Source organism: Sphaerodactylus townsendi, linkage group LG16 (genome assembly GCF_021028975.2).
Source record: "Sphaerodactylus townsendi isolate TG3544 linkage group LG16, MPM_Stown_v2.3, whole genome shotgun sequence".
NCBI classification, from domain to species: Eukaryota; Metazoa; Chordata; class Lepidosauria; order Squamata; family Sphaerodactylidae; genus Sphaerodactylus; species Sphaerodactylus townsendi.
The window spans coordinates 15,812,052-15,829,084 of record NC_059440.1 but is presented as its reverse complement, the minus strand read 5'-3'; the positions used below and the strand labels follow the sequence as shown (position 1 = coordinate 15,829,084).

General features: G+C 46.5%; 2 protein-coding genes across 3 annotated transcripts in view; one reads left to right on the top strand and one right to left on the bottom strand.

The window, feature by feature from the left end:
- Positions 1-17,033, top strand: part of DTX2 (deltex E3 ubiquitin ligase 2) — a 117,384-nt gene that overhangs the window by 79,279 nt on the left and 21,072 nt on the right. The gene's annotated exons all lie outside the window — the stretch shown is intronic.
- On the bottom strand, positions 231-9,908 carry LOC125445715 (uncharacterized methyltransferase C25B8.09-like). The gene is given in 6 exon segments (XM_048518974.1): positions 231-895; positions 2,078-2,304; positions 5,141-5,185; positions 5,314-5,527; positions 7,502-7,662; positions 9,392-9,908. Coding segments are annotated over 6 exon segments (849 nt in total). The 5' UTR covers positions 9,503-9,908; the 3' UTR covers positions 231-804.

Genomic DNA, 17,033 nt, shown 5'->3' with positions numbered 1-17,033 from the left:
TCTAGACCAGCATATGACCACCTTGGAATTTTCAATATCCTGACAAACTAACCCTGGTTGTTTGAAGATCAGTTATGATATTGGGAGATCTCCAGGGGCCACCTGGAGAGGTTGGCGACGCTGTTCGATACCAGAACCCAACAAACGTACATCAGGAAAGACCATTAACCAGGCCTCTTCCTCTCCTGGCCAGATATATCTCCAACAAAAAAACTAAACACGCCACTGGAGAGATTTTTAGCAATTTTATTGGGTTTTTTTCCTTTACAGACAAAAGCATTCACTATGAATCAAAAATAAGAAAGTGCGAGGATTTAAGGTCGAGATAGGGGAGACAGTAGAAGTCAAAGCAACGATTAAGGCCAAAATGACAGGTGAAATGAGGCGGGTTCCCCACTAGTGGGGAGGGCAGCACTGTAACCCTACTTTGTATAAACTAATCATCACATTTTTACCTTGCAAGGAGCTCAGGGTGACATATTGGAGGGGGAGATGTCTGGTTTTATCCTTACAACCACGGGGAAAGGTTGGTTAGGTCAAAGTGCACACAACCGGTCTGAGTGTGTGCTATAGAGGTGAGCGGAAGTTTAGAACCCGTCCCAACCTCATTGGCATGTCTAACTTTGTAAATGGAGAACATTATTATTTTGGGAGATACGCGAGTCATCTTGTGACTCTTGGTCCTCTGGCTTTGACTCCCATTTTGTGCTCCCCTTGGAATAACCCGATTATTTTCCTTTCCTTTGGTGACATTTTGCACAGATTTCCCCAATCTGCGGATTCCTGCCTCAATCCACGCCCCTTTCAGGAGTTTTTGCACCCTAGAACAGCAACATGCCGCATCTTGATCTCCACTGGAGTCTGGAGAGAGCCATCGCCTATCACCTCCAGGATCCTGAGAAGAAGGCAAAGTTAAATGAGAAAAGAAACCTGGATCCCATCTCAAATTCGTCTATATGTTCAATACTAATTGCAATATCAGACTTATCTAGCTATCACGCACTACGTGGCCTCTGGCCATCTGATTATTTATTTATTTATTTATTAATTACATTTATATACCGCCCTCCCCCGAAGAAGTTCAGAGGCTGATGAACATGGGCCTATACAAATAGAGCACAAATAAAAAATCAATGAATCTCAAATGGATTAAATAAATCATAGTAAATGGCTCTATAATCTTTAAATCATTAAAACCCATTAAAGCAGCGTGTTAATATCAAATACAATAAATAGTACAAGAGGCAGCCTACTAACCAATCCCCTAAAGGCGGCAGGATCCACAAGATGTTAGGAATAAGCCAACCACCCCAAAGGCCTCCCAAAGCTCAGTCTTGCAGGCCCTCTTGGAACTCATTGAGATCCGCAGGGCCGCACAACTGGAGGAGGCGTTCCACCAGGCCGGGGGGGCCAAGAGCTGTAAAATACAGCCTGGAGTGAAAACTAGCACATCATGGAGAGACCAGGGATCACCAGCAAATTGGCCTCTGTGAGGCGCAAGAAGGCAGAGTTGAACATATGGGGCAAGATGGTTCCACTTAGATGGGAGGTCCCAAAGACCAGCACAAAGGCCTTAAAGGTTAGCACCAACACCTTGAAAATGATTCGGAATTCTATTGGTAACCAATGCAGATATGCTGCCTCTGGACATGGAGGGTTCATGGGGAAAACAAATTGCTAGGACAGCCAGCTGGCATGTCCCATTTCAAGTTACAAGGGTAAGGGATGCACTAGCTGTGACTTCTCCTGCCTGATGTCTCTCTCGTCTTCTGGCCGGTCCTCTCCCTTAACTACTGCAGCAACACAGGCACTTCCAAAGAAACCGGATAATCTACAGCTTAACTGTCCCTGTAACATTCTACACTGTTTATCTGGGAGCAGCAGCAAGTCCAAGCTGCATCATGGGAAATAAGACAATGCAGGACTGTTAGGGAGGGGAGAAGACATTTTAGCTCACTCTCCCCCCTGATGCTTTTATCCATGATGGAGGAAATGTACAGATGGTCTCTGACCAACAGAACACAAACATGTTTCCTTTCAGCCTTCCTACATAGGTTTATCCTGCATTTTTAATTACCTTTTTTCAGTGTCTTGAATGAGAGACTTGGCCGCTTCAGGCTCAGCCTTTAGAAAGGTTTGGTACATGGAAAAGGTCTGGATATATCCCAGGAATCCAGCCACAGTAAAGGGCACTGTGCCAAAAATATCTGTGATCCTGGAAAGAAATAGGAACAGTTTATCCAAAGGAAGAGCCATAAGAATTCAATAGCCTTCTGCCATAAAGACGGATGGGAATGTTGATTTCTAGCCTGATCCTAGAAGAAGAGTTTGGATTTATACCCCACGTTTCTCCTGTATCAAATTCTTGGGTTCTCTTGTTGGATATTAGCAATACTATCCTTAATTAGGCGTCCGAAAAGACAAGAAAGATGGGGGAGACTCTAAACCCTGTGTGACACCCATCAAGTGATTCTAGAAAGCGAATGGGGCCCGGTGGGTTTCTTGTCCAACAAAGAGCTCTGATTGGCCACTGAAATTGTCAATATGCTAAACACAATGTTGTTTCAAAGGCAGCTGCCACCACAGTATTGATTTTATTCGCTCACTCCTCTTTCCCAGTGTTTTTTTTTAATAACCCCTCTTTTCCCTAGTACTCCAACTTCCTCTGTGTGGTTGGCTCCACCTCCTGTGGCAGCCATTTTGAGGTTGCCCCGACAACCCTGTTCCAAAATTCCAAAGGGGCCCACAGGGGAACCCCATCAAGGACACAAAGCAGCTGACGCGGCCACATCCTCCAACTGACACTTTCAGAATGTTCCTGAACTCTTCACAGGGTCCAAAGTTATGGACCCTCAAAGGGGGTGCCCCATCCCCCATTCTTTGCTTAGGAGATGGGGGCTACCCTTTTGAGGGTCCCTTTGGGAGTCCATAACTTTGGACTCCCTGAGCCAAACCTCACCAAACTTGGGGGTTAGCATAAAAACAGTCTCCTGATGATACGCTGAAAATTTGGTGCCGCTAACCTAAAAACTGCACCCTCTGCAGGCCAAAAATGGAAAACCACTAAAAATACCCAAAAACGAACCCTGCATTTTGATGCCCCCCACAAGGTGGTGTCCTGGGCAGCTGCCCACCTTGCCCAATGGGCATTACGCCCCTGCAGCAGGTGGACAGATTGCAACAGTTCCAGCTCCAAGCCCCAAACCAACAGATAGCAAAGTCGCAGGGGCAGCAGAAAATATTGTTCTTGAATTCTCCAGGCAGGTTGGCAACCAGTCTTAAACATTTACAAAATGGACTGGCAGTCCCATCTCTCCTCAAACCAACTGTTTGACGAGAACCAACAAATGGTAGAGTCTCGGAGGCAACAGGAAAAGTTACTCTGAAGTTCTCCAGATCTCCTTGATACTGCCGCCTTCAAATCTCATGGATACTGCTGCCTCCTCACAAGAAGGTCCATAAGGAGGGCAATATCTCAGGCAAGACAGACCACACAAGAGTAAATCTGGTGAATCAGAGATGTTTTACAAATCATTCCCACCCTTACAATCTTGCTCTGCCAGAGTAGCCGAGGGTTCCAATACGAGCCTTGATGTCGTTCTGGCCTTTCAGCAGCTTTGCAGACCAAATAACAAGTGGGGCTGAGAGAGCTACAAAGAGCTGCGACTAGCCCAAGGTCACGCAGCAGGAATGTGTTAGAGTGCACAAGCTAATCTGGTTCCTCAGATAAGCCTCCACAGCTCAGGTGGCAGAGCGGGGAATCAAGGCCGGTTCTCCAGTTTAGAGTGCACCTGCTCTTAACCACTACACCATGCTGGGTAACCTTGGGCTAGTCACAGTTTTTAAAAACTCTCTCAGCCCCACCTATCTCACAAGATGTTTGGGGATGGGTAGCCAAAGATCGACTTCTCCTCCATAAATCTGTCCATCAATTCCACCTGCATCTCTTCTTACTGCTACATTTTTTCTCTAGCCCCAAAAGCACAATATTCTGGGTTCTCTTTGCAAGGCTGATGGGTGAGCTCACCTCATTAAAGATCTCGGTCAGCTTCTCTGAACAATCTCAGTGGTTTTCCATTTTTGGCCTGCAGGGGTGCAGTTTTTAGGCTAGTGGCACCACATTTTCAGCCTATCATCAGGAGACAGTCCTTATGCTACCCCCCAAGTTTGGTGTGAGATTTCTAACTAGGAAGTCCGTTATGGACTCCCAAAGGGGGTGCCCCATCCCCCATTGTTTCCAATGGGAGCTAATAGGAGATGGGGGCTACAGTTTTGAGGGTCCATAACTTTGGCCCCCCTGAACCAATTCCTGCACCCAAACTTGGGGGGTATCAGGAGTGAAGGCTCCGGATGAGACCATGAAAGTCTTGAGACCGTGTCCTCAGAAATGTGCCCCCCCAGCCTCCATCCCCCATGGACAGCAAATCAGAAAACCCAATGCAGAACAAAGATTCTTGGGCAAGGTTCTAGGATACCCCTTGTAGGGGATGCATTTTTGGATAGAGTCAGCACCAAATGCTCAGAGTATCATCTGGAGACCGTCATGGTGGTATCCCCCACGTTCAGGCAGTTTGGTTCAGGGGGTCCAAAGTTATTGGACCCTCAAAAGGGTAGCCCCCATCTCCTTAGCAAAGAATGGGGGATGGGGCACCCCTTTTGAAGGTCCATAACTTTGGACCCCCTAAACCAAACTGCACCAAACTCGGGGGATACCATAAGGACAGTTTCCAGATGATACCCTGAAATTGTGGTGCCGATACATCCAAAAATGCGCCCCCTGCAGGAACATCCCAGAAATTTGCCAACATTTCAACATCCCAAAATTTCTTGTATTAGAGCCAGACAGGGGTATTGTTTTTTTGCTGTTGACTAGCCCAAGGTCACCCAGCTGGCGTGTGTGGGAGCGTACAGGCTAATCTGAATTCCCCAGATAAGCTCCGAAGCTATGGCTCCAAAACCCCCCTTGATGGGATCTCAGCAGACCTAAATTGGTACAAATCAATACAAGACAATGAAAATATTCCTTTAAAAAAAAGCAAAATCACCAAAGCAGAGGGAGCTCCTCGTGTGCTTGAAGGGGAAGGGGATTGTTGCAACAAAAAACGCATGCGTTACTGTGGTCCACAAGAACTAGAGAGACAGGCCTGCACTTTTCTTTTGCATACAGAAAAACCTGCTTCCTTACAGACAAATTAGATGTGAAATCTGTCCATCAATTCCACCTGCATCTCTTCTTCCTGCTACATTTTTTTTCTCTAGCCCCAAAAGCACAATATTCTGGGTTCCCTTTGCAAGGCTGATGGGTGGGCTCACCTCATTAAAGATCTCGGTCAGCTTCTTTGTACAATCTTTGTATTGCACTTGCATGTCTAAGCAGTTGGTGGACAACGCCACACAGCCAGAGGGCTTCAGGACTCTTTCCACTTCTTTCATAAAGCGGGGAATGTCGAACCAGTGGACCGCAGCAAAGGCCATGATGAAGTCCACAGAGTTATCCTCGAACGGGAGGTTTTCTGCTGGGCTCACTCTGGGTGAGGAAGCAGGAAAACAATCTGTATCGTTAATTATTATTGATTGATAAAGAAGAAGAAGAAGAAGAAGAGTTTGGATTTATACCCTACCTTTCTGTCCTGTAAGGAGACTCAAGGGGGTTTACAAATTCCTTTCCCTTCCTCTCCCCACAACAGACACCTCGTGAGGTAAGTGGGGCTGAGAGAGTTCCAAAGAACTGTGACCAGCCCAAGGTCACCCAGCAGGAATGTAGGAGTGCAGAAACGCATCTGGTTCAGCAGATGAGCCTCTGCCACTCAGGTGGAGGAGTGGGGAATCAAACCCTTTTTCCAGATTAGAATCCACCTGCTCTTAACCACTATACCACGCTGGCTCTCTAAAGTGCCTAAGTGAACACCATCTCTCAGTTGAGGATCCATGGCAGCCATCTGAAACTTTCATCAATTTCCACACTGATTTAGCTACTGAGGGACTTTGGTGTGTCTGCAACAGAACTTCGGCCAATTGCAAAGGATTCTTGGGCATGCTTTACTGGGCCACATCCTTAGTTCATCCATGAGGCCTTCATAACTGACGTAGTCTCTCTCAAAGTGAATGAAGAGCCCCCATTTCAGTCTCATGAAACTCCTGTGGGGCACAATGTGAAACCACAAATTTAAGCAGGGCCTCCTTTGTGGCCCTGGTTTTACGGGATTTGTTTTCTTATTAGATTCAACATATCCGAAATCTATTACCTGGCATTTTGAAATGTGTCTGGAAATTCCTTTGAGGTGAATTTCCTACCCTAATTTTCCAACTTTGGGCAGAATGCAGAGGAAAAGTAGCTCGGGAACCTTTTTATCTTAAGGCATGTTCGCCTGGAAAGTACAAACAATGTCCCTCCCAATGTACCAGTCACTCACAATTTGCTTTCTGTAAACAAAGGAGGATCATGGGTAAAACAACCCCAGAAACATTTGCATTTTGCCCTTGAGGTAGTTTTTCTACCCGAACCCATATAAAATATTGAGGTTAAAAATACCACAGGAGTTTATTAAGAAAACCCACCCAGGAAAGTAAACGCTCTGGAGTGATATAGTTCTTCATGACAACTTAGAGAATATTTACTTCACAACAGAGATATATTGATATTAATAAATCAATACAATAAATATAAATAAATGATATAAATAAATGATATATATATAAATGATATGAATATACCATGTTATATATAAATGATATCAATCAATAAATAAAATATTATTTACCTTAGATGTTTTTAAAGGTTTTCTTTGAGATGCATGAAAATTTGTTAGTTTTCTAAACACTGCAGGTTCACCCTGCAGTTTTTGTTATCCAAATTAAAAAAAAAAGTGCTTTACAAAGGAATTATACCCGTGTGAATGGCTGAATCTGCAAAAAGGGAAAGTGAATCTTCACAAAAGAAACACTCTGCCTTGTATCCAAAAGTGGTTTCAAGCTCTGGATGTACTGTGAAACACAGTGATTACTGTCAAAAAATGCTTTGTGGGACTTTTTCTAGGCCAAGATTTGGCTTTGAGTAGAAATATACCCCAAAGGCAATATCTGTAAGTTCTTCAGAAATATGGTTACCAGAATCAGGATCTTTTCTGTAGTGGCACCTTAGTTCTAGAGATCCCTCCCCAGATGTGTACAATTATGTTAATCCGAAATGCTGAACTGGAGGGAGAAAAAATCTAGTTTCATCACAGAAATTAATATTCCAATGCTTGTGCCAAGACAGCAAGTGTCTCAGGGGTGCAAACGCGCTTGTTGAGAGAGTTGTACTGAATCAAATCCACCTGGATTAGCTTTTAACACGAACTGTTAAAAGATAATCCAGGTTGATTCGATTTAGTAGGACACCAGGTACAGTTCCAAATTCCATTCTTGTGATGGGGTATGTATCATTGGAGGGGAATGGGAACCGAATCACTGAAGGGGGTAGATATATGTGTGTGGATGTGGGTTGCCAATCCTCACTTACAGGTAAGAGACATTTGCAGGATGGCCAGCTTGCTTCGCCTCCTCAATCTGAGCCTCGCTTATGTCCGTTCCGACCACCTTCCCAAACCGCTTTGCCATCCACAATGTACTTTGGCCGGAACCACAGCCTACATCCACCGCCAATTGAAAGGAGCTCACTTTCTGTGGAAAGAGCATACCATCCTGTCGTTCACATGTGAAATTCTGTGTTCTACGTGCAAGCATTCCTCTCTCTTCAGTAACAGGCTAAAATCAATTCATGGGGTCCCCAGCCGTTGGAATCCTTAGCCATTGGTTAAGTTGCTGTGACATCACAGAATGCTCTTATAGACGTTTTAATTGTTTAATGCAGAGGGCCCCCGTGTGGTGCCATAGGTCAGGAGCAGCAGCTTGTAAGGAAATCTGTTTGCATGTCTTACCTCTTCCAGGCTAAGACTCTCCACTGAGAGGACCCTGACTGGGGGACCCCCCCCCCCCAAAAAAAAAAGTCCTGGAACCAGTACTGGGGTCTGTGTGCTCTCCCCTCCCAAAACAAGGTAAGCAGAGAGAATGGCCTCAGCAGAAGGGAACCTGCCTCCTGCTCTCACTGCATCTGCATCCATTTTTATTTTCTGCCATCAAGTCGCAGCTGACTTACGGCAGCCCTGTAGGGCAGGGATCTTCAAACGATGGCCCTCCAGATGTTCATGGACTACAATTCCCATCAGCCCTGCCACTTGGCCATGCTGGCAGAGGCTCATGGGAATTGTAGTCAATGAACCTCTGGAGGGCCATAGTTTGAAGACGCCTGCTGTAGGGTTTTCAAGGCAAGAGAAGTTCAGAGGTGGTTTGCCATTGCCTGGCTCCACATCACGACCCTCAGGTCTCCATCTAAGTGCGTAACCGACCCAAGTTTCCAGGGCACAAGTGGGGATTTGAACTAGGGTTGCCCAGATCTTAGTCTGACACCTTAGCCACTACACCAAACACCCAGGTCCCCCCAAAAACCTTGAAGAAGAGTTTAGATTTATACCCCGCCTTTCTCTCCTATAAGGAGACGCAAGGCAGCTCACAAAGTCCTTTTCCTGCCACTCCCCACAACAGACCCCCTTGTGAGGCAGGTGGGAGAGTTCTGAGAGAACTGTGACTGGCCCAAAGTCACCCAGCAGGCTTCATGTATAGGAGCGGGGAAACAAATCCAGTCCACCAGATACGAGTCTGCTGCTCATGTAGAGGAACTGGGGGATCAAACCCGGTTCTCCAGACTAGAGTCCACCTGCTCTTAACCACGACACTACGCTGACTTGCCTCCACAGTCAGCTTCACCTACAGGCGTGTGCGTGTGTGACTGTGTGTCTATGTTATATAAAATGTATAAATATATCAGCAACTTGATTGTTGTTACAATAGTGATTGTTGGTATAGTTTTATGTTAGAGCCCTGCGGGGATAGGGCGGGATATAAATCTATAAATCTAAATCTATAAATCTAGGGCGGGATATAAATCTAACCGCCCTATCCATAAATAAACAAACTTTCCCGGAGCAATTAATCATTTTTTTTCAACAACTATAGAAGCATGGCTGGCAATGTTTAAAAAGAGACACCTAAACAGAGCTAAAAATCTATTTGAAGGGGAGGGGATTCTGATCTGAGGCTCTGGCCAGGTGTGAATGTTCCCTTTCCGGAAATCCTGCTGGGTCGACCGGGATGCCAGCCTCCAGGTGGGACCTGGGGGTCCCCTGGAAATGACAGCTCATCTCCAGACTACACTGATCTGTTGAGTTCCACTTTGGAAGGTGGACTCGAAGGCACTGTGCCCCACTGAGATCTGTGCACTCCCCAAACTCCAGGATTTTCCCAGCCTGGATCTGGCAACCCTACAGCCGCCCCTCCCACCCCTGCCCTTCACCTTGTTGTCCAGGTAGGCGAAGATCACCTCTTGGAGTTTCTCAGGAGGCGAGAACCTGTACTTCAAATAGCCGGAGGCATGCTCCTTCCCCTCGAACAACCGCGTGGCCATTTCCCGGCCGACCAGCGCCTTTTGGGGAGCAGCCAAGTGCGCGTTTTCGCGAGAGCCCTTTCGGATTTATTTATTTATTTTATACTTTGGACTTTGGACTTCTGGCCGGGCCAGTTGCAAACTTTGCAGATGAAAAGCCGGCCGCCTTGCCAAGCACCCTCCCTAGATGGCAGCGCTGTTGGCACCGTTGATGCCCCGGGGGAGGGGAAGCGAGTCTACGGAAGGAAGGGAAGCCTTGGGCGCGCTTATGCAACGGGGAGGCAGAGCTTCCTGCGCCCAGGGGGCAGGGCTCCGGCGCTCCCCTCTTGCAGGATGCAAGCAAGTCGGTGCTCCAAAGGGAACCCCCTCAGATTTAAACCTGCTCCGTCCAGGGCAGCGAGGCCGGGCAGGTGGGTCGCGCAGAGGCCACGTCCATTTTTTAATGCACGTATTAATATGGCCGAAGTTGCACCAGTGAAAATAGCAGGAGAGCCGATTGTGCGCATGGACCACTAGGTGGCGATCTTTGCAATGGAATGGATTTCACTGGGCATTCCTGCTCATCAGAAGGAAAAGTTTAAAAGAGAACCGGGAGGCGTAGTGGTTAAGGGCTGGTGGATTCTAATCTGGAGCACCGGGGTTGAGTCCCCACTCCTCCACCTGAGTGGCGGAGGCTTATCTGGTGAACCAGATGCGTTTCCACATTTCTACATTCCTGCTGGGTGACCTTGGGCTAGACCAGGGGTTCTCAACCTTCCTAATGCCGCGTCCCTTTAATACAGTTCCTCACGTGGTGGTGACCCCCAACCATAAAATTGGTATATATAAAATATAAAAAGGCCGTTTTCTGATGGTCTTAGGCGACTCCTGTGAAAGGGTCCCGACCCCCCAGGTTGAGAACCACTGGGCTAGTCACAGTTCTTTGGATCTCTCTCAGGCCCACCTACCTCACAAGGTGTCTGTTGTGGGGAGAGAAAGGGAAAGGAGCTTGTAAACCACCTTGAGTCTCCTTACAGGAGAGAAAATCCAAACTCGTCTTCTTGTGGGCATCCCTAGTTGGCATTCCACCGAAGGGGCAGGCAGATGCGGATGCCCGAGCTGCCACCATTGGTGGATGAGGTGAGCACTCAACCAATTGCAACAGGGTGCCAGGCAGCTGCCTCTCCCCAATAAAGGAAGCCATAGCCCTCAGTTTGCAAGACCAGAGCCAGGCTATTCATAATAGGGTTTTTTCGAGGACCTTGATTCATAGGGGCACTGAAAGTCAGAAGCAACAGGAGGGCACCTGTGGGAAAAGCTTTGCCTCAAAACCTGTCAAGAGAATTATCTGATATATTGATTGAGCACGTGCCACACTTTTGTGTAGATTCCCCACCCCACACAGCATTTTTTTTCTCCGGATTGGTGTGGTTGCCTTGTTTTTGTAGCAGAATCAGTGGCCCGGTTGGGTGGGTGAGGCAACTTGTGCTGGGCCCTGGGTCATAGGAAAACCGTGCAAATTTTATCTGCTGCCTTTGGGTTGATAATAGGATTACTGAAAACCAGGAGACAAACAATGTCCTGCCCCTTTAAAAGAGGCTTAATGTGATGTTGTTTATCTCTGTGGGAGGAAACAACTTCATCGGTCCACTTCCAGATCATTATCCCCTGTTCAAAGGATAGGACACTTTTTTGCTTTAGGTTTTTGATAGTTTTAGAGAAACACAAATCTGAGGGGGTAGCCCTGGCTCTTGTGAGTCTGGTTTCTTCCACACTTTTCTTTAGCTTTCCATTCTCCCCTGGAATTGCATTGAGCGTTTGTGGGGGGGCGGGGGGGAGGGTGTTTGCTTCCACACCACTCCTCCTGAGTTTTTCATTATCTCCACGCGAATTTTCTCACACCAGCTTGGGTACATTCTTTCAAGATAAATCATATCCCAAGCACACTTGGTCACCATGTGGATGGGTGCAGATTTCCATATCTCCCTGCCCATATCTGGTGGCATTTCCCTTTGCTCCTGCCCCCCAAACACCCAAACACACACAGAGGTGTTTCCCCCTGGCCCATCCGGCCACCCACTAGACAATTTGCCTAATGAAAGTTGGTGATGTGATACCATCCCGTTGGTCAGTAGAAGAGTTTGGATTTATACTCCACCTTTCTCTCCTGTAAGGGGACTCAAGGTGGCTCACAAGCTCCTTTCCCTTCCTCTCCCCACAACAGACACCTGGTGAGGTCATAAGAACATAAGAACATAAGAACAAGCCAGCTGGATCAGACCAGAGTCCATCTAGTCCAGCTCTCTGCTACTCGCAGTGGCCCACCAGGTGCCTTTGGGAGTTCACATGTAGGATGTGAAAGCAATGGCCTTCTGTGGCTGTTGCTCCCGAGCACCTGGACTGTTAAGGCATTTGCAATCTCAGATCAAAGAGGATCAAGATTGGTAGCCATAAATCGACTTCTCCTCCATAAATCTGTCCAAGCCCCTTTTAAAGCTATCCAGGTTAGTGGCCATCACCACCTCCTGTGGCAGCATATTCCAAACACCAATCACACGTTGCGTGAAGAAGTGTTTCCTTTTATTAGTTCTAATTCTTCCCCCCAGCATTTTCAATGAATGCCCCCTGGTTCTAGTATTGTGAGAAAGAGAGAAAAATTTCTCTCTGTCAACATTTTCTACCCCATGCATAATTTTATAGACTTCAATCATATCCCCCCTCAGACGTCTCCTCTCCAAACTAAAGAGTCCCAAACGCTGCAGCCTTTCCTCATAAGGAAGGTGCTGCAGTCCCTCAATCATCCTCGTCGCCCTTCTCTGCACTTTTTCTATCTCTTCAATATCCTTTTTGAGATGTGGCGACCAGAACTGAACACAGTACTCCAAGTGCGGTCGCACCACAGCTTTATATAAGGGCATGACAATCTTTGCAGTTTTATTCTCAATTCCTTTCCTAATTATCCCCAGCATAGAGTTTGCCTTTTTCACAGCTGCCATACATTGAGTTGACATTCCCATGGAACTATCAACTAAGACGCCCAAATCCCTTTCCTGGTCTGTGACTGATAGCACTGACCCCTGTAGCGTGTATGTGAAGTTTGGATTTTTTGCCCCTATGTGCATCACTTTGCATTTTGCTACATTGAACTGCATTTGCCATTTCTTAGCCCACTCACCTAATTTATCAAGGTCCGCTTGGAGCTCCTCGCAATCCTTTGTGGTTCTCACCACCCTACATAATTTGGTATCATCTGCAAACTTGGCCACCACGCTACCCACCCCTACTTCCAGGTCATTTATGAATAGGTTAAAGAGCACTGGTCCCAATACGGATCCTTGGGGGACACCACTCCCTACATCTCTCCATTGTGAGAAAAGGTCGGTGAGACTGAGAGAGTTGTGAGAGAACTGTGACTAGCCCAAGGTCACCCAGCAGGAATGTAGGAGTGTGGAAACACTTCTGGTTCACCAGATAAGCCTCTGCCAGTCAGGTGGAGGAGTGGGGAATCAAACCCGGTTCTCCAGGTTAGAATCCACCTGCTCTTAACCACTACACCACGTTGGCTCTCAGTAATGATGCGGTGCTTGCATAGTTGACTACTTTACCTTTTAAAAATATATCTTTTTACTATCCATACAGGAATGTACCTACTATTATTTTTAAGCTGGCCAAAAGCCCTCTAGCAGTGTGTTCAGGGGTTGGGTCATAAACTTCCATTTACAGAAATAGCGTACATCTGAGTATTGGACGCTGGGACCAAAATAAAGAAATAAAACAGTAGTAAGCCAGTATCTTCATGCCTTTGGCCCCTGCTGGTCACTTTGAGGAATAAAAGCTGGATTAGCTAGAGGACTGAATGAAGTTATTACTTAACCTTTCTCCATACTTCTGCTTACCTTCTCTCTTTCTCCACCACTTATCAAGAAGTATTTAGATGTTGGTTTTAGTTGTTAGCTGCTTTGAGGAAATTATATGTTGGTACAGACGTAGTTCTAATTAGCAACCAGTGTCCAAAAGTGTCCAAACATGGACGGGGCCAACCCTGCATGGCTTCCGAGATCTCTCGAGATCAGGCTGGTCCGAGCCATCCAGGTCAGGGTGTCACCATCTATTTAAAGGCTTTGAACTATTCCACTTCTAAATTGCCTTTCTGTCTCATATGTGGTGTCTAAAGCAAGACTCAGCAGATTCCATGAAGGTCAGGACAAAACCAAAACATTTGACAGTATGTTTGCTCACCAGTAAATCTAACTTGGTTCAATGATTCTGACTCCCAGAAGAATGTAAGGATCTACAGTCAGCCATGCTGTCTGATGAAAAGTGATTAAAAACAAAAAAACCCTCGAACTGGAAGGAAGAAGGCTGTTAATAAATATTTTGTCTATGTAATAAAACCAATGGTCACCCTGTAGGATATTTTCAAGCCTGCTTGGGAAAGGAAGTGTGAACCAACCGGTTTTCTCGCACCACCGAATCAAGGGCTTGCTCTTGACTTCTGTTGCCCCTCCAGACAAAATGACATGGCCTTTCTGTGACATCACAGCAGTCAAATGGGCAAGCAAGGGAAAAGCTAGCAGGCCAAGGGCAATAGATGAGTTTTAAGCTGCAAACTCGGAATACTCTAAAGAATTACAGAATACTAATTATAATGATGGTTCTCTTTCTCAGGGAGGGACTATACCACCATTAATGAGAGACCCAGACGGCTGAGTGCAGGAACAATCGCCATCATTGCCATTCTCTCAATCCTCTTTGCTATCTTGTTGGCCTCCTTCATCGCTGCCCTAATCTATACGCGGTATGTGTTTCGTTGGTCTTATTGTTACAGTCAGTTTGGGAGAACCTGAGAAACAGTGAGGGAATAAACCATGGAGAAATCCCTCTAGATCTTCCATTTGGAATTTTTAGTGTGGTCAGGGAAGACATATTTTTGTCTCTGATTTTTGTCCTTTAAGCGACTTTAATTTCCCAAGAAATCACTCCAGGCTGCTTGAGGAACAGGTTTCATTTTCTTACTCTTGCAAGAAGCAGCCTTTTTTCTTTCAATAGGAGTAAATGGGGCCAAGACTGAGCAAACATCCTTGTGGAAGCAGCCAATTATCTGTTTCCCCCTTTTTATGATCAGCATAAATTACCCAAGTTACTATTAGGTGTAGTGTTATCTACTGTGCACAGTAACACAGTATGTCCAGTGACTGGTCGCTGTTACAAAGCTATAAGCACAAGCAAACAGTACAGATTTTGCACCCTATTGTTTTGCCAACATCATAATATATTTAAAATGATTGTACATGAAAAGCATCAGAGAATTCAGTGTTTCCCAACATTATTTGTTTAAAGCACATGTAACTCGCTTGCTCCATTAAATACAGGAGGCAACTCACAGTCTACTATTAGACATATGCTAATAAAAATAGATAAAAACTTGCTTAAAAATCAATGAAGCACTGTGGCAAAAGAGCGCCAGAGTTAGAGGGCTGCAACAGCAGGGCCTCTTGATTATAAATGATTTACAGCTTTCTACCCCTCAATATTATCCAGAGTTTACCACCAATGTTCTGTACGGCCCCTCCCGCACATGCAGAATAATGCACTTTCAATCCCCTTTCGCAATGGTTTGCAAGTGGATTTTGTTATTCCGCACAGCTGCAAAGTGCACTGAAAATGGATTGAAAGTGCATTATTCTGCATGTGCGGAAGAGGCCGAAGAGACACCGAGAACAGTTTAAACAGAATTTAAAAGAAAAATTAGAACAAATAACTTGCGGTGGTTAATAGCTGCCTTACACCACAAGGGAAGGGAGAGTATAAATGGTTTAATAAATATTGAAATGTATTAATTAACAGGAAACTCTAGCAGCACCCCAAAACGCAAAACTCGACGCCAACCTAAAACTCAGGGTCAAATTAGATAAGATGTGTTGTTGCCAAATATTACTTGAAGTGTCGGGTTCTTGGCAGGTGGCTGGCAGCCAGCAGAAGAGGGAGGGGGCGGGAACGATGGGAATGATGTCATGCCAGTGGCCAAATGTCACTTCCAATGAATACCTTGAAGTGATGTCACATTGCTGGTGTGATGTCAATGCAACGCTCTACAATGCTGACCAAACGCTATGATAAAATCTAGAGTGTCGTGTTGGCAGCGTGACTTCACTTCTAGGTATTCACTGGAAGTGATGTCACGCTATATTTTTTTAGACTTAATGTTTGGAGGCGGTTGCTGGTTGGTTGCGGCAGAGCAGGTTAAAACTGAATCCACCGAAGACGGAGATCCTCTGGCTGGGCCGTGAGGGGGAGAGGGGGACGTTTCAGCCGCCGGTGTGGGAGGGGGTCTCATTGGCTCCGACCCCCTCCGTACGCAACCTGGGGGTCCACTGGATTCGTCTCTATCAATGGAGACCCAGGTGGCCCATGTAACCCGGGTTGCTTTTTTCCATCTTCGCCAGGCCCGGCGGTTGGCCCCCTTTCTCTCCCAGACCGACCTAGCCACAGTGATCCATGCAACGGTCATCTCCAGATTAGACTATTGTAACTCGCTCTATGCGGGCCTTCCCTTGCGTCTGATTCGGAAGTTAAAACTGGTCCAAAATGCAGCTGCGCGTTTGCTTACAGGTAATGCCACCTGGGATCATATCCAGCCTGTGCTACGCCAGCTGCATTGGCTCCCAGTAGAGTTCCGAATCATTTTCAAGGTGTTGGTGCTGACCTTTAAGGCCTTACGCGGCCTGGGACCTTCGTATCTTCGGGACCGCATCACCCCACATGTCCCAATACAGCCTCTTCGTTCAGCAGAGGCCAACTTACTGGTGGTCCCTGGCCCCTCGATGATACGGCTGGCCTCCACACGGGTCAGGGCCTTTACAGCCCTGGCCCCAGCCTGGTGGAACGCTCTACCACCAGCTGTCCGGGCCCTGCGGGACCTGACAGAGTTCCGCAGGGCATGTAAGATGGAGCTGTTCCGCCGGGCCTTTGGAGGTCCAAGCCGTTGATGGTGCCCCCCCCTCCCATGGCCGTACATCTGCGCCTGTCATCTTGGGATTTGCTGCTCTTCCCTCCCATAAGAGGGTTTGAAATTGGGATTGCGGATGCCATCTTATACATTAATTTATCTATTATAGTCAGTTTCTATTTTACCGCTGCTTTTAAAAGTTTTAGTTGTTTTTAACTGTACCTGATGGTCATTATGTTGTGCACCGCCCAGAGCCCCTAGGGGATGGGGCGGTCTAGAAATCTGAAAATAAATAAATAAATAAATAAATGACGGAAAAGGCCTCATGATTGTCCGTTCTGTGATGGGGCAGAGTCATCTGATTGGCACAAGGTCATCTGATTCCGTTGAGGTTGGCTGCAGCATAAACCAATCCAAACATCACGTCCTGTCTGCGCTCTGTGTTCACCTTCCGGATTATCTTTTTCAGCTCCGACATCTACGGCAATGGCGGTAACATAAGCGTACAGGATTCGGTATCCGTGACCCACTACACCACTCACCATGTATACAATCAGGCTTCAGCCAAGTCGTGAGCACCTGCATCTTTCAACACCATCTTTCCAGTCTCCCTCCGCACTACCT